Source organism: Onychostoma macrolepis, chromosome 09 (genome assembly GCF_012432095.1).
Source record: "Onychostoma macrolepis isolate SWU-2019 chromosome 09, ASM1243209v1, whole genome shotgun sequence".
NCBI classification, from domain to species: Eukaryota; Metazoa; Chordata; class Actinopteri; order Cypriniformes; family Cyprinidae; genus Onychostoma; species Onychostoma macrolepis.
In genome coordinates this window covers 32798801-32817133 of record NC_081163.1, presented here as the reverse complement: position 1 = coordinate 32817133, position 18333 = coordinate 32798801, and the positions used below count along the sequence as shown (strand labels likewise).

Genomic DNA, 18333 nt, shown 5'->3' with positions numbered 1-18333 from the left:
TTATAATTTGTGACACTGGACCACAAAACCAGTCTTAAGTCGCTGGGGTATATTTGTAGCAATAGCAATTCTTTCATGCCAAAAATCATTAGGATATTAAGTAAAGATCATGTTCCATGAAGATATTTTGTAAATTTCGTATTGTAAATATATCAAAACTTCATTTTTGATCATTAATATGCATTGCTAAGAACTTCATTTGGACAAATTTAAAGGCGATTTTCTCAATATTTAGATTTTTTTGCACCCTCAGATTCCAGATTTTCAAATAGTTGTATCTCAGCCAAATATTGTCATATCCTAACAAACCATAAATCAATGGAAAGCTTATTTATTCAGCTTTCAGATGATGTATAAATCTCAATTTCGCAAAATTGACACTTAAGACTGGTTTTGTGGTCCAGGGTCAAATTTATCAATTTTAAACGTAATATACACTACAGTTAAAATTATGATCAAGTACTTTACGTGTGCTTTAGTATGTTAGTCAACACATCTAAATAAGTGCACTTCTTTAAAGCATGACAAAAGATAATTACAATAATGATTTAAAATGTATTTTAAAGTAAAACTTTTCATTTTGCTCTCTGTACGTGTGCTTAAATGCCATTTTATTTCATATATGAGCTGCAAGCACAGTTTTTGAAAGAATGCCTTTAAGATTTGAAGTACACTACAATTGCACATTTATCACAATTAAACACACTTCTTTTTCAAAAGGCTAAGTTTTAAGAGTAATCTAGCAGTGAAAAATCACAGATTTCTCCACAAGTCATATCAGCTTTCCAAGCAAAGCTGTTGCAATAATCCATTGTTATTTTAAGTCAATGGGAAGATAATGATTAAAAGGAGTAATGCTGATGAAAAACCACACGTTGCATAACTGAGTCAAAGGCCATCATATGAGGAGGAAACGGAGAGAGAGAGAGAGAGAAAGAAGGAATTAGTTAACACTGTAAACAGAGTGACAGCACAAGTAGTATTTTAAGGAAAGACAAAGAAGAAGGAAAGAAAAAGGCGATGAAGACTGATAGATGTAAGAAACTGTCATGTAAAGAGCAACCTTTGGACCCAGAAAGGCCTGGAAGAATAGAGAGCCTAGATGTGAATTCCAGTCCTTCGTTGTTGCTGAATATTGCCCTTGCACTCCAAGTAAGTATTTATTTATTGATATTTCTTATCTCTTTTGCAAGTTAATAAAGTCATAACGCAGTAGAGTACAAAATAAAAGCATGCACTTTAACTCCTGCGTGGATCACAGCTATATACTATAAGTCATCCTTGATTTTCTTTTATAACTTGAAAATATACTTTCATATTTTAGTTACAAATGCTGAAATCTTACCTCGTAATGAATTACATAAACGGGAAGTTCTCAGAGTCTCACAAAAGTCAAATCTGTTTTGTTCTCTGTCTCTATACAGCATGTGTTGGTACTGTCCTCTCTGTGTGCGCTGGTTGTGGATACACTAATTCAGGAAGTAGATAAAGAAAGAATAGTGGCCTACGTGCTCTTTTGCTCAGGTATATCTACACTGCTGCAGAGCTGGATTGGATCACGGTAAGATTACATTTACCTTGTTGCTTTCCATGTAAGCTGATATAGTTGTTCTAAAGCATCTATAGGATTAAGTCCAATGTTTCCTCTGTTTAGTTTGCCATTGATCCTGGCTCCATCTTTGGACTTTCTGATCCCTGCCTTGACTCTGCTTTCAGCTCAGTCAGGTGAGAATGGCCAAAGACATCTAAAAAAAAATCTACCCAATTAAACATACTAACAAACCCAATGAAACCCATCTACAGAAAAAAAAAATGTCATTGGGTGCCGATTGTATTGTGTGTTAGGGACTGCTGTGGCCTGCAGGGGGCAGTGCACTGAACCAGAGGAGCCTGTGGCCCCAGCGCACCCAATAAGAGAGGTAGAGCACAGTGCTGTCCATGGTGCTGAACATTCAGACCACCCTCCATTGTCACATTGTTTAACAGTAGCGCATAGTAACAGCAGATCCCACGTACCAAAAAGAAGTAGGCCAATTTTATTTATTTAATTAATTAATTTATTATAGCTAACTAAAACCATTTAAACAGTTCTGCTACTTGAAATAAAATAAATGCTAACTGAAATAAAATATGTATTTATGTATTTATTTATTTAAGGACTTTTAAAGGTAAATAAAAAATGTGCTTCTTGAAATAAAATAAATAAACAAATTAATAAATTTGAAAAAAACCTATATATAAAAGAAATAATAAAAATGACAAAACACAACAAAATTGCTACAACTTTAACTAAAATTAAAGTGAAAAAATAGAATTCAAAATATTAACAAAAAATATAATAGTAATGATAAATGATACTAAATTAATAGAAATGCTTCTTGGGCACCAAATTAGCATATTGCAGTGATTTCTGAAGGATCATGTGACTTTGAAGACTGAAGTAATGATGTTGAAAATTCAGTTTTGCGTTATTAGAATAAATTACATTTTAAAAATTAATTTAAACAAAACAGTTATTGTGAAAGTATTTGTAATAATATCCACAGTATTACTTTTTAAAATAAAATCTAATTCAAAATATCACCAAACTGTAATATAGCAATGTTTTTTTTTAGATAAGCAGATATTTTATATATATATATATATATATATATATATATATATTATATTGGTAGTTCATATTTATCATCTTGATTTGTGTATACTAAATGTATCTGTGCAAGTTTGTCAATGCTTGTCCATTAAAGTTTCATTATACCTGGCGTATTGTGTGTATGTGTTGGTGTGTGTGCAGTTGAAAGGCATGGCTGTGGTTGCAGGTTTGGTGCAGCTCGCTGTGGGTTTGACTGGTCTGGCTGGCTTTGCACTGGGACATTGTGGACCATTAGTTCTGGCTCCTCTTCTCTGCATTCTGGGTTTTTCCATCTTCAGGGAGGCAGCACTGTTTTGTTCTGACCACTGGGGCATGGCTGCACTGTAAGCAGACACTTTCCTGAAGTCTTTGATATACTGTCCAGAAAAAAAAAACAGCAGTTTATAATATTAGTCATTTGTAATATTCTTTACATTAGTAATTAAACAATAATTGAACAAACACCCTATTTCCACCTTTTTTTTTTTTTTCTCAGGGCAATTGTTCTTCTGGTGATCCTGTCACAGCACCTGCACTACTTTCTGCAGCTGTCGGTGTTCTCCGTCTGCAAGAGACTTTCTGTGAGTCAAATTAAGGGTGTTTTAGGGTTTCTTGGCTGGAATACACTATAAGACTGAACTGATTTTAAAACACTATGATACACTTGCTGATTTCTTTGTAAATGGCTATATAGAGCATCATACACTAAATGACTTCGGATCACACGCTAACTTGCACAGAAACATGTGCCTCTAAGAGACAAATTGAAATAAGAAATAATTGAAATATTAGACATGTTTGATATCCTCCAGCTGGATGGAATCATAGTTTAAAGCTAAAAAATCAGAGTCAGTGCCCATCACACAACTACACGATTTAAAAAAAAATCTGCAGTCTGTCTCTGACTTTCGCAAGCTTTCACTCGTCCAGACTGGAAAAGTGTAGCGTATTCCAGCTGTTAGTTTGATTTTGAGAGCCATTTCTCCAAGTGTTTCTTCACTTTCTAATGTTGTGGGACTTTCTGCTAAAAAAGAAGTTTACTTTCACTTCCAAAACTAGTCTAACACAGACACCTTCAGTCATGATTTATGGGATTTCCTGTGTTGCACTGATAGTCGAGCTCTTTTACAGCTTTTAACCTGCAGTACATTAGATCAGTGTTTTGCCTGTAAGAAGATTATATCATTGATCGGGGCAAAGTTTCCCAACGAAGATGTGCCTTGTGTTACAGTGATCTTTGGCTAAAATGTTCTTAATTTAATATGAGGTTGAATGTTGTCAAAGGTTATGGGAAACAGTTTAAAGCTTTTTATGAGTGATCGTAAGCTCGAATTGGAATCTTGCTTTTGGGAAATCCTTATTGGTTTTTCTCTGCTGTGTGGAACTAGACAGTGCCTGACTGTCTAGTTATTGTTCTCATCCATCTGTGTGCGTCTGTGTAAATGTTTTGATGTGGGAGTGTTTGTGTGCAGCTTAAAATGCACTGTAAAAAAAAAATAGTTGTTTCAACTTAAAATAATTTGTTACCCCGCTGACTTAGAAGTTTTAGTTTAGTCAAAATATTCGAGTTGTCCCTTAAATTAACATTGAGTAACTTAAAATTTCAAGTTGACTAAACTAAAAAAATTAAGTCAGCGGGGTAACAAATTATTTTAAGTTGAAACAATTATTTATTTATTTTTTTTCTCAGTGTGTATGAATTACATTATCCAATTTTGGTGTATTTTTTACAGCATTTATTAATGTTAATTTATAAATATAAATGCTAAAATGTATCAGTAAATTGGGGCAAAAAGTATTTAGTCAGCCACCAATTGTGCAAGTTCTCCCACTTAAAAAGATGAGAGAGGCCTGTCATTTTCATCATAGATATACCTCAATCCAGAAAATCATATTGTAGAATTTTTAAAGAATTAATTGGTAAATTCCTCGGTAAAATAAGTATTTGGTCACCTAAAAACAAGCAAGATTTCTGGCTCTCACAGACCTGTAACTTCTTCTTTAAGAGGCTCCTCTGTCCTCCACTCGTTACCTGTATTAATGGCATCTGTTTGAACTTGTTATCAGTATAAAAGACACCTGTCCACAACCTCAAACAGTCCAACTCCAAACTCCACCATGGCCAAGACCAAAGAGCTGTCAAAGGACACCAGAAACAAAATTGTAGACCTGCACCAGGCTGGGAAGACTGAATCTGCAATAGGTAAGCAGCTTGGTGTGAAGAAATCAACTGTGGGAGCAATTATTAGAAAATGGAAGACATACAAGACCACTGATAATCTCCCTCGATCTGGGGCTCCACGCAAGATCTCACCCCGTGGGGTCAAAATGATCACAAGAACTGTGAGCAAAAATCCCAGAACCACACGGGGGGACCTAGTGAATGACCTGCAGAGAGCTGGGACCAAAGTAACAAAGGCTACCATCAGTAACACACTGCGCCGCCAGGGACTCAAATCCAGCAGTGCCAGACGTGTCCCCCTGCTTAAGCCAGTACATGTCCGGCCCGTCTGAAGTTTGCTAGAGAGCATTTGGATGATCCAGAAGAGGATTGGGAGAATGTCATATGGTCAGATGAAACCAAAATAGAACTTTTTGGTAAAAACTCAACTTGTCGTGTTTGGAGGAGAAAGAATGCTGAGTTGCATCCAAAGAACACCATACCTACTGTGAAGCATGGGGGTGGAAACATCATGCTTTGGGACTGTTTTTCTGCAAAGGGACCAGGACGACTGATCCGTGTAAACGAAAGAATGAATGGGGCCATGTATCGTGAGATTTTGAGTGAAAACCTCCTTCCATCAGCAAGGGCATTGAAGATGAAACATGGCTGGGTCTTTCAGCATGACAATGATCCCAAACACACCGCCTGGCAACGAAGGAGTGGCTTCGTAAGAAGCATTTCAAGGTCCTGGAGTGGCCTAGCCAGTCTCCAGATCTCAACCCCATCGAAAATCTTTGGAGTCCGTGTTGCCCAGCGACAGCCCCAAAACATTACTGCTCTAGAGGAGATCTGCATGGAGGAATGGGCCAAAATACCAGCAACAGTGTGTGAAAACCTTGTGAAGACTTACAGAAAACGTTTGACCTCTGTCATTGCCAACAAAGGGTATATAGTATTGAGATGAAATTTTGTTATTGACCAAATACTTATTTTCCACCATAATTTGCAAATAAATTCTTTAAAAATCCTACAATGTGATTTTCTGGATTTTTTTTCTCATTTTGTCTCTCATAGTTGAGGTATACCTATGATGAAAATTACAGGCCTCTCTCATCTTTTTAAGTGGGAGAACTTGCACAATTGGTGGCTGACTAAATACTTTTTTGCCCCACTGTATATGTAAAAAATTAACATTAACCTACACTGTAAAAAGTGATAAGCTGACTTAACTTAAAAAAATTGAGTAAACCCATTGCCTTAAAATTTTTAAGTAAATGATAATTAAAAAAATAAGTTATTTGAATTGTCTCACTTAACTTTTTTTTTTTTTTTTTTAATTATTATGTACTTACAACGGGTTTCCTCAATTTTTTTAAGTTAAGTCAGCTTTCACTTTTTACAGTGTAGATTAATGCTTGTTTTGTTTTTAAAGGTTGGAATATATTTAAAATTATTGCTGAAAAGTTTGGGGCCAATAAGATTTTTTTTAAAAAAGAAAGAAATGTTAGCCTTTTATTCAACAAAGATGCATTAAATTGGTCAAAAGTGAAAGTAAAGACATTTATAATGTAAAAATTTATATTTCAAATAAATACAGAACAAAACAAACTTATCACACACTGTAAAAAGTGATAAGTTGACTTAACTTAGAAAAATTGAGGAAACCCATTGCCTTAAAATGATTAAGTAAATAATAATTAAAAAAAATAATTGAAGTGATTTGTCAACTTCACTTAACTTTTTTTTTATTATTATTATTATTTTTTAATTTATGTACTAATGGGTCCATATACTGTTGGGTCACTGTATGTACACAGGTAGGTTTTTTTAACAGATATATTGTCCCTGCTCTTTGTGCCTAGGTACTTCTGTCTGTGATGGTGACGTGTGGTGTTTGTGCTGCACTGGTGCACTGGGGACATGTCCATCTGAACTCTGTGACTCAGATGCTCTCAACAAAGAGAAACGCCACCTTCATTCAGTCCAGGAACGGTCCACACTCATCTGACTTTGGCTTTCCTAATGACTCTGTACCCTGGCTGGACTTTCCCCTTCCTGGTAATGTGAAAGATCTGTTTTCAGTTTTAGTAGCCTTGTTGCAGCTTGCTCAAAATGTTACTTTTTCCTCACATGTTTTTTTGATCTTTATGTTTTTTTGTGTACTTTCAGCGCCAGCACTCCCCCTGCTGTCTGGAAAAAGCATTGCCGCAGGAGTGGCAGGAGGCCTGTCTAGCAGCATTAGCTCTCCGGCTGTGTACGTGGTGGCAGCTCGGCTCCTGAAGGTTCCTGTGCCCCCAGCACATGCCTGTAACAGGGGCCTGTGTGTGGATGGACTGGGAAGTGTGCTCTCTGGCCTGATGGGGGCGCCAGTAGGACTGTGCAGCAGCGTGCCTAACGCATGTGTTATTGGGCTCAGCCAGGTAAGAGACTGTATTGATGACTTCACAAAAGTATTATGATTGTGAAGTTTGCCTAGGATTAACTTTTTTATGTTTATTGCAACATTTTTAAGTTTATCATTAACTTAAATGTGTATTGTAACATCTCTTCATGATGTTTCTCTGTTTCTCTCAGTCTGGGTCCCGGAGCACAGTGCAGCTCGCTGGGGTGTTGTTGTTAATTCTGGGTGTGTCTCCTCAATTAGCTCAGATGCTCTGCTCAGTCCCTCTGGCCATCCATGGTGATCATCATTTTATATTTTTATGTATTATACACTAGATGGACAAAAGTTTGGAATAATTAAGATTTTTTTATTGAAAGAAGTCTGTTATGCTTACCAAGGCTGCATTTATTTGATCAAAATATATAGTCAAATCAATAGTATTGTGAAATATTATTACAATTTATAAGTTTCAATATATTTAAAAATGTGATTTATTCCTGTGATGGCAAAACTGAATTTCCAGCAGCCATTATACTCCAGTCTTCAGTGTCACATGACTTGATTTGCTGCTCAAGACACATTTTTTATTATTATCAATGTTGAAAACAGTTGTGTTGCTGAATATTTTTGTGGTCAAAAGTTTGGGTTTAAAAAAATAAATAAATAAAAAAATAACACTTTTAATCAGCAAGGATGCATTAAATTGATCAAAACTGATAATAAAGAGATTTATACTGTTACAAAATAGTTCTATTTAAAATAAATATCTGTTCATCAAAAAATAAAATAAATAAATAAAAATAGAGGAAGCAGCAAAAATGTTTTCAGCATTGATAATAACAATAACCAGTATTAATAATTGAGTATCCATAATAATTGTTCATAATATTAATAAAAATAAAAATATTATTAAGAAATATTAAGCAACACAACTGTTTTCAAGATTGGTAATAACAGTAAAAATTTCTCAAGCAGCACATCAGCATATTAGAATGATTTCTGAAGGATCATGTGACACTGAAGACTGGAGTAATGATGCTGAAAATTCAGCTTTGCATCACAGGAGTTAATTACACTTTAAAATATATTCAAATAGGAAACAGTTATTTTAAATAATAATATTTCACAATATTACTGTTTTGACTGTATTTTTAATCAAATAAATGCAGCCTCGGTGAGAATAAGAAACTTTTTTCCAAACGTTAATGCAAAGTTTTGACCAGTAATGTACTTTCCATCTTCGAAAGTCATCCTCCACCTAAATACTATATCTCTCTGTCTTTCTTGACTGCATACACAAATCCACACAGGTGTGTGCAGGTTTAGGTTTCATCAGGTCAACTTATAGTTATGGTTTCAGCCCAATTAGTTTGTTAGGACTAAGTCTAAATGTTTGCGTATGCTCTTGTTCTCTCAGGTGCTTTGCTCGGCGTGACCTACACGCTTGCCGTAGCAACAGGCATAACTTATTTCCAACATGCAGATGTTGACTCTGGACGCAACATTTTCAACATCGGCTTTACAGTGTTCATGTCATTAGCACTGCCTCGCTGGTTCAGACTTCACTCTAGTTTTATACAAACAGGTATGGTATAATGCACCCGCTTCATTAAAAGACATGGGTCTCTTTCATTGAATGAATTTTCATCTCTTTGTGTTCAGGTGTACCCAGTGTTGATGTTTTTCTCCAGTCTCTTTTAACCTTACCCGTTTTCTTTGTGGGGGTTTTGGCTTTTCTTCTAGAGCACACTGTTTCAGGTAAAACAACACAGAAATACACTACCATTCAAAAGTTTGTGGTCTAAAAAGATTGTTTTTAAAAGAAAGTCTCATATAAATGCTCACCAAGGCTGCATTTATTTACAGTATTAGATTAAAAATACAGTAAAAACAGTAATATTGTGAAAATGATTATTACAATTTAAAATGACAGTTTTCTATTTTAATATATTTTAACATTTAATTTATTCCTGTGATGCAAAGCTGAATTTTCAGCATCATTACTCCAGTCTTCAGTGTCACATGATCCTTCAGAAATCATTCTAATATGCTGATTTGATGCTCAAGAAACATTTCTTATTATTATCAATGTTGAAAACAGTTGTGCTGCTTCATATTTTAGTGGAAACTGTGATAATTTTTATTTCAGGATTTTTGATGAATAGAAAGTTAAAAAGAACAGCATTTATTTGAACTCTTTCGCAATATTCTAAAATAATATTCTTAAAATAAAGCACTGAATTAATGTCTGTGATTTTTGCTATTTAGGGACTTTGCCTGAGAGGGGTCTTGTGCGACATGAAGGCACAAAGAAGATTCTGTCTCTGGCTGACCAGCAGCAGGGTTACAGCCGTAGTCCAGACGCGGTGTATGACCCACCTCCACCTGTGATGAAAGTGCTGGACCTGAGCGGCTTGAGAACCGTCCCGTTCTGTGCCTGCAGAAGCCCACCGGTTGAAGAGGTGGTAGTGGCTGTACCAGAGATGTCTAGCTTATTACCGGACAAGGATGCTGGTGTTAGCACGGTCTGAATTTTTGGTGCAACTTTTATTTTAGGTTTTTGTATTTAACTTCTGGTTTGCTTTTTATAAACTGTATTATGTTTATGAGTGAGTTATGTATTGTCAGTTTTGTGTTAATTCATTTGTTCTCAACTTTTTTGCCTCGAGGGCCCCCTATTAATCAACAAATTTTTAAATGTATTTATTAGATCATTTAAGTTTAGTTAGATTGTTTTATTTTATGAATAATATTACTATTATTAATAATTTATTAATAGTAATATATTAATTTGAGGTCCCAGCTCCCGGTTGAGAATCACTGGATAGAGTGCAACAGTTGAGTTTCGGAAGTGAAATCCCATTCATTTTCTCTATAGGAAAATTGATTTTTAAGATAATTTTTAAAGATTTTTAAGACCTGTTTTGAGCTCCGAGATTCTTGATCGGTGGTAAATACTTTTCTTAGAATTTGTAGTGGGAAAAACTACATTACCCATGATACCTTGCAGAAAATTCCACCAATGAGAGAGCAAGTGAGCAAATTTGGCAAGAGAGCTTGCAGAGAATGTCCACTGCATGAATCACTCTGGTGTACCTACTCTTAAAATAGTTAAATATTTTTATATATGAGAATATTTTCAATAAATGTAAAAAATATTGTTTTTATGTCATTCGCAATGCTTCATTGGATTGTAGTTCTTTCCCTCACTAAATCCAGTACACAGTATTGTACCTTTGTCTTTATGTCTGATTTTCGAATACCTTTTGCACATTAAATAAAGGTTTGTGATGATGTGATTAACCTCATAGCTGGTTGATTTGGTTCATGGCCTGTAATGCCATAATGAAGTTGTTTAAAATCCCTATTGGAAAAATGAATGGAAAAAATACTTCAGGAACCAACGCTGCTGAAAAAGTGTCTGAACACTAATGCACTCTATTAATACACCCTATACGTTTTAACATGGAGTTCTGAAAACAGAGAAATTTTGTCAGGAGACTAAAGAAAGACAAAGGCAGATATTTCCATAATCTTTAATTCTGAAAAATAGATCTTTAAATAGTTTTACAAATATTATATAATTTCTGACATCTTTAAGTAAAATGTAAATAATGCCACAAAACAGATAAATACAGTAAGTTGTATGGGAAACTGAGTATTACTGCATAAAGCACACATAAGGACTACATAAACTGGCATAAACATTGCTACACATTGCACAGAGTAAACTCTTAATTTGTTCGAATGAAGCCTTCATAAAAGCACTCAACACCCTTATGTATGCTAGATGGAGAAATACAGTGTACAATGTGACCATTAAATACTTGATTAAGTTGGGACAGACACCTCTACGTTTACAGTGAGAAACATGTAACTGACCATATGAATGAATGCAAAACAGTTACCGTGAACCGCTCTGGACCTGAAAGTACATTTTCCTGATGTTTAAAGGCCTTAACCCAGTCGTAAAGTGTATGTTTCTATGGGTGTGTTTGTGTATACCTTCCACTCTCATTTCTTTTCTAACAGAACTTCCTCCTCCAACTCAAACCTTATCAGGCCGCGTTGGTCTGATTGCCTGTGGTTGAGTCACTGCATACCTGAGTATAAAGCAAATTCATCTATAGTTCCTCACTTCCACGCCTATAACAATATGTTTAGTGAATGTGTATGTGTGTAAAAAAGAGAAAGAGACTGAATAGGAGATATCTGAGCGGAAATGTGTGCGTCTTGATATATTTGTGATAATGTTCCAGTGTAGGCAGTATAGAAAACCCATCTGAAAGTGTTAAATATGGGTTTTAAAGATCAATTTTGTCACTTCCTCAAACGAGGCTCGACCCATAGAAAAGCTGCATCCTTTCTAGTCTTTTAGGGTCTATTCATAACTGATTGTGTTCTTACTTTGCTTTCTTTAGATCCTTCCAAAACTGGTTTTCGAGTGACATTCTCATTCCCCCTGCTTGCTTTCATCTGTCATTGTCCATCATGCTCCAGGGATGGAAGTGTGTTGGATCCAGCACATGAGTCCCAACCCAGTGCAGCAGTGAGGAATACCAGTGTATCCCCACAGCCTGATGTCCAACTGTCCCTCCCCAGCTATAAAGTACCCTGAGTGGGCCGAAAGCCCAGTGAGCCAGCCAGTGCTGGTCCACGGCCGCGTAGCAGGAGGAAACCACGCCATTGACCACCACCGTGCCGTGGCGGGTGAGCGGCGCAAAAACCCCCTTGTCCTCCTGTATTTGGATCCTAGTGACCCGGGACAGATGTCCCTGCTGTCCTGCTCCTCGTGTGGACACCACGCACTGCCCTGGCAGCACGTCACTAGCAAATACAGACTTCAGCTCTGCACTCGCTACTGGCCCTGAGCAGTTCCCTTCGGATACAAACAGGAGATGCGCCGCCGTCAAGGTCAGTTTAGCACCCGAGTGCGTCTCGACGGCATAGAACTGCTTCTCTGCGGAAGGATCGCGGTCTAGGAAGGCAATGACGTCGCTGTAGATGAGCGGCCCGCTCCCGTCGCTCTCTGATGAAGCGAGTACTTTTTCTCCAGGCTGCAAGCTGTCCATAGTCTTCACGCTTCCATCCTCAACGGTGACAAGAGCCGATGCGGGAAAACAGCCGCCGGTCTTTGCAGCCACAGAGTGCTCTGAAAGAGAAATAGAGAGAATACAATGACAAATTAACAATAAAATCATCCCTTTTCACAGTAGCCTAAAATAATTCCAAAGGTCTCGGGTGTTTATTAAAGCTCGGGTTTGGATTGTTCAGATGGCACAGTGCCTTTCTCAGATTAATCTTCAATCTTTAATGCACACACACCCATACACAAACACACTCCCGTTCTCATTGTAAACCCATAAAAATCCAATCAAACAGAGAGCTGCAGTGGCAAAATAACCTGGCGTGTGCAGGCAAACATTTCAAGCGCCATCCTTCAAGCTAATTCGTTTTTTTGCATGACTCTAGTCAGCAGGTAAAAATGCAATAAAAGCTAATAAATAACCACTTGATTGAATCCCAGCTCCCTATGACTTCTGTCCAACAGAAGTGACTGGGGTCTGGAGCGATGTATGCTCTACAAAAACCGGAATGAGTCTTAAGTCTCTGTTGAGTCCTACACAAATATTTGGGAAAGGTTAGTACCAAGGCCAGGTGATAAGATAAGAGATCTGAGAAAAGGGGACAACAGAGTTGCCGTCTGGAAAACAAAGGGGTTGGTTAATCATCTCACAGCACTTTAGCAGCCAGTCCTACTTCTTAAGGCACATTCTCTCTCTCTTACATAAACACACACGCATACATATTTACTCTTATGCACTTCTAGCATATGTATGTGTGCTCACAACTCCAAATTTAATACTGTTTTGTTTATATTTGAGTTCTGAATGTTGTATCATCTCTGGTTAACTGTATCTTTCTTCTTTTTATACTGAAGTACGTGCCTGAAATCTTGCAATAACAGTTGAAGAAGCCAACTGAAGAACACACCTATAGAGGACTTTGATAAAGCAGAAGTAGACAACAGGTCTTGCTTGTGTTTGCATGCTCTATCAGAAAGATAACAGAAGGGCCTCAAATATGTCCACACACAGGTCTCATTTCTCTCTAGCAATGGTGAAATACTCTACAGATACTTTATAGTCAGACCTAATCCAAATCTATAGACCTTTTTCTGCACTGCCTATGCAGGAAGATCTGATGAATTCTGAGGAACTGATTGAAGTTGAATAAATTACCAAGTTAAATAGTCCCAGATTCTTATTGGTAGCTATAGGTGATGAGATAAACAAATAATCCAAAGCATTTGCAGAAAGAAATATCATGAAGAAAAGGCATTGCAAGTTTGCTGGGCTTTTTTGTTGTTCCAGTCATATATGTGTTTGTGTGGAAAGGATGTGTGTTAAATTAAATTATTATTTCATTATCTTCAATGAGAAGACAATGTGTGCAACAGGTCATTTTTAGCATCCAAAAAAATAAAAATGCAGGTCAAGAGAAAAGAAGAGACAATAAAACACTAAATGGGTGCACTTTTACTTTCCTGCTTGTCTGGCCAATAATTTGGTCTCTGGTGACTCAGGTAGAGGCAGGTGTTTAAGGTTTAATGATGTGGTCTGTTACCTGTTGTTACCTTCATCCCAGGTCTACCACTTATCTCACCCAAGTTAATGAGAAATGACCATCTTCATCACAATAGGACACACCTGATTTAACTGCACACTGAACGCATATGAACCTTTCAGTCCGAAGTCTCTTAGTTCAAACATCAGAGATCAGACCGGACAGTTTTCCACCATCAATCATAACCTTGTTTTTTAAATTCACATAATATTCCAATTTTCCCCTTTTAGATGTGGTGAACTCAACTATAAATGTAAACTATTGAAGTTCAATGAATAAAGTCTGTGGCTGAATGTTACATTATATCACTCTCTATAGCACATTGGATATGGTTACGCTTCATATTGTAAATAAACAGATATATGTAGTCTCAGCCCTACCTGATTTGACGCTGCAGTGGATGTAAGATTTGGACTCATAGTAGACCCAGTCAAATCCAGCCTCCACCGCAAGACGTGCCAACATGCCATATTTATTACGGTCACGATCAGAGGTGGTGATATCGACAGCTCTTCCTTCGTAATGCAGCGAATCTTCAAAGTGATTGCCGTCTTCATCCCAACCCTCGGTCACCCTGAGCTTCACCCCGGGCCACATGTTCATCACAGAGATAGCCAGAGAGTTCAGCTTATCTTTACAGCGCTGTGAACGCAACAAGGAAAGATGTTTAAACCTGGGTTACACACGTGGAAGATGATGGCCTGCATTTACTGGAATTTTGCAAGAAATACGCAAACAAGACGAGTTATAACTCCAAAGGGCAAAACAGAGTGAATCTCTCTCTCTCACTCTCACACACACACACACACACACTTACAACACAGGGCAAGACAGAAGACAGGCAGAATTGATGCAAATTACACTGATTTCTGGTATAAAAATAAAAACATATCCAGAGATCTGCAAGAATCCAGGATCACCTCTTTAGTGAGTTGAAGCATATGGCTATAACACACAAATAATATGTGAAATAAATGAATGGGCTAAATCTTGTTTGCATTAAGATGATTTGATTACTCTGATTTAAGTGACATTTTGGAAATTAGTTTTTAGCTTCCATTTGTTTACCCTGTTTTGTATCTTCCATGCAGTGCTTTCCATCGTACACTTTCCAATAATTAGTTTTTGCTTTCCTAAATAAATGAGAATTTATTCCTATATTAACTAATTAAAAGTGTTTCTGTAATCCCAGTTTTTCCACATTAACATGTCATACGATATGCAACAGTTTTTGTTTTTAACCCAGGCACCTCTCTTTCATGCCCGAAGAGGTTGGTTTCAAAAGCACCCACGTAAAACATTACATAATGACAAATTATTGAATCATGAGGAGAACTGAGCGATGCTTGAACCCACAAATATATACTGACTTATTTTTACCATCCCACAGGTATTTTTCAACGACCAAGGTACAAAATGTTGAGTGATTCACTTTTACTCATTTAACCTAACCACATTCACCACCCTTTAGAATACACAAGACAAATTTGCTTTTAACAGCAAATTCATATTTCGGCATGGAAACAAGTGTTCATTGCCAAAGCACAGATATACTGTAACTACCCACGATTTCAGGCAATATCGGTTTCATTATTTGGAAAGGAAATAGAGTCATAAGTTCAGATTCATGAGTCATTTAAGATTCATTTACGAATTGTTTAAATAAACCACAAACTAAATGGAAAGTTTACTTATTTTTGGAAACTATTTACATTTAAATTATGACTAATAAGTTAGTTTTAGAGCGAGTTAACATGAGAAAGTTTTTGCTGGTGAAGTATTACATCAAAAAGATATTTTATATCGTTCGCATCATGCAAAATAAGCACTGCTATTTAGATCAATTGCATAAAATGAACACATTGAAAAGTATCCTAGACATAGATTTTCCTTGAATGACCTGTAAGATCCACAGAGAACCATCATAAGAACATCATATTCTCTAGTCATTCAGTGAACGATCTGTTTTCTGCTTTGAAGAACAAAGAAACCGACCGATATGCTGATCTGAAGGACCAGCAACGTAACATCAATAACTTTTTTAAATCCCCAAAGAACCACACAGCCAAACTCAAGAACCCAATCATAAGGTTTTTAAAACCATAAGATTCTCTGCTTAACCCGAGAGCCATCGGAGAAGCTTTATTATTAAGCGATTTTAAGAGACAAACCGCTGTCAGCAATCAATTCCTCTGAAAGCTGTGAAGATCGATAGCAGCGCGTCGGTGGGACTGAGCAAAGGGCACACCGCTGAGCAACAGGTTTAATGCGCTCGCAATCGAATCAAAGCCACTGAGTGTGTTTCTAATGGGCAGATAATTGAATTCATTCGAGCTGCATTATCCAAGTGTCGCTCACCTGCGTCATGAGTCGATCCGCACCTGTGTTCTCCTCATCTTTGAAGATGATATCGGGGTTGTAGTTCGGTGTGAGCTCTTTAAAGCGCTCCGAGGTCCTGGTGATCTTGCCCTCGTGTCTCCCACTGGCTCCCAGTGTCTTTTCGGCTACATTTGGACTAAACTGCTTGTAATTAAGGGGTGTCAGTTTCTTTGGAGGCCGCCTTTTCCCATGTCCCCTCCCCGGCCCACAGCCCTCGTTAACAGGTGCGAAAATCAGGGCGCAGCCGACGAGGAGCCCAAACACCACGGGGAGACGCATTCCACCCCAACCCGCCGGGCACTCCGACACGGAGTGGTGCGGTGGCACAGCTCGCCGTTCAATGAGAAACTACCCCCCCGGAAGATCCTTATTCCCCCCCCACGGGGTAAAAGATGGGGAGGACAAAACCTCTATTTCTTTATCACCCTTATCCTCGCCATCGTCCGTGCGTAAAAGGCGCTTTACGCAGAGGCTGTCATGGAGAGACGCCGGAGAAAAGATCCAGTGATACCAAGTGTTCAGTGCCCATAGAATGCGAAACGCTGGTCTCTCGAGAAAATCACCGAAATGAGAGCGAGCAGGCAAGTCCATTTATTTATCTAACAGATTCTAGGAGCGAGAGATACAGGGTGACTCCGACGCACACAGGGAGAGCTGTCAGACTCGGAGAGACTGCTGCGGCTGCTGTCTTTGAATGAGCACGTCCTTTGGCGCACGTCAAGTGATCTGAGTTGCCGGCGAACTGAGACCGCACCCTGCCAGTTTCTTGCCCCTCTCTATCCCTGCCTGCCACTCCTCCCCATGGGTCACATTGGGTGCGTCGTATACCCACCGGCTCCCTTTAACGCTTCACAGCGCCTGGCTGGTCAAACAAAAGTCTCGGGGAAGAACTGTGGACTCAGACTCTCCCATTCATAGATCCACAAATAGAGAACGAGCCTGGCTGCTCCTCAAACAAACGTGAGCGACTGCTGCCCTCCCCTACCTCTTTATAACATTGATACGCTACAGGAAACACACTAGACTAGAACCTGGCCCATTCGTTTGAATGATTGATCAGTTATTGATCAGAAGACGCCCGTTTGTTTAGGCCGTTCATTTTTGGTGACAGGTGTAACGACGTTGCGTAGGGTAGAGTGGGGGGAAACGCCCCCCTACTGTTTTTCCCAAAATAACCACAAGATACATTTTTATTGTAACTATGGACTACGTTGACAAGAGTGATATATAATTTTTCACCATGGACCTTACACTGGTGATGTAAACGGATTTGACAGTAAATTATCTAATTTTCAGCAGTAATAATAAAAAAAAGTGTTTTAAAGCTTGTTGTTTTTTAGAACATCACAGTTATATACCATATGAGTAGATAGGGAGTACGTGTTATTTAATAAAAATATAATTATATTTTCAGAATGACAGAATTTTTTTTTCAAACATAGTGTGTAGGGTAAAACGACCCCTGGGGGCAATGGACAATTACTGTAGTTATTCTGTTCTGAACATCAGATCCTTTGTTTTTCCATCAAATGTATTCTAACTAGTTGGGTGAATAAAAATATTTGGACTTTATATTTAAAATTAACTCAAGTTAGCATCAGGTAGCTATAGCTAGCCAGTTATCATCAGCTAACTTTTTTTTTTTTTTCAAATAGACTATTATAATTTTGTAATTCATAATTATTGAATTATATGCTTTTTTTATTTTTAAGCTAAAACTGCCTGTACTCTGATTTTGCTGTAAATGTTTAAATCAAATTGCTTTTTCATACTGGGGGGCGTTTATCCGACGTAAAACTCCCCATTGGCACAAATTAAATTTTTGTTAAAAATCTAATAACATGAAAACTCTGGACATTTTTCATACTTGGTTTATAATTTATGTCATTGTCACTAAAACTATGATAACTTTTCCGAACACATTTAACTTTTGTTTCACTGAAAAAAAAAATATATATATTGTTTTCCCCGACTCTACCCTATGAGTCAAAGACAAGTGATTTTTATTTTTTTGTCCTGATCTATTAAGTTATGCAATATTACATTAAAGTGAAGTGGTGAATAGAAATAAGAGAAAATGCTGACCTTTTTTTTTTTTTTAAAGAAGAAAGAAATGGGGATGTTGTTTGCAAAAGTAATTTGGCAATG

At 37.4% G+C, this 18333-nt stretch overlaps 2 protein-coding genes across 4 annotated transcripts; one reads left to right on the top strand and one right to left on the bottom strand.

Moving 5' to 3' along the window:
- The first annotated feature begins 69 nt into the window (after positions 1–69).
- slc23a3 (solute carrier family 23 member 3) lies at positions 70–11734 on the top strand. 3 transcript variants are annotated; one of them, XM_058788102.1, is made up of 13 exons: positions 70–1152; positions 1425–1561; positions 1655–1725; positions 1846–1919; positions 2795–2976; positions 3129–3213; positions 6659–6854; positions 6966–7216; positions 7371–7476; positions 8597–8764; positions 8923–8937; positions 9448–9704; positions 11601–11734. In XM_058788102.1, exons 1-13 carry the CDS (start codon positions 1021–1023, stop codon positions 11625–11627), a joined length of 1701 nt encoding a protein of 566 aa, XP_058644085.1. In that variant the 5' UTR covers positions 70–1020; the 3' UTR covers positions 11628–11734. The 3 variants fall into 3 exon arrangements, with proteins under 3 accessions (XP_058644085.1, XP_058644084.1, XP_058644086.1); XM_058788101.1 differs by having other exon boundaries at positions 8842–8937; XM_058788103.1 differs by lacking the exons at positions 2795–2976; positions 3129–3213 and having other exon boundaries at positions 8842–8937.
- On the bottom strand, positions 10702–17355 carry ihha (Indian hedgehog signaling molecule a). Its single transcript, XM_058788104.1, has 3 exons — positions 16165–17355; positions 14187–14448; positions 10702–12331 (listed from the first exon to the last, which is right to left on the bottom strand). Exons 1-3 carry the CDS (start codon positions 16462–16464, stop codon positions 11652–11654), a joined length of 1242 nt encoding a protein of 413 aa, XP_058644087.1. The 5' UTR covers positions 16465–17355; the 3' UTR covers positions 10702–11651.
- Between the last annotated feature and the right edge of the window lie 978 nt (positions 17356–18333).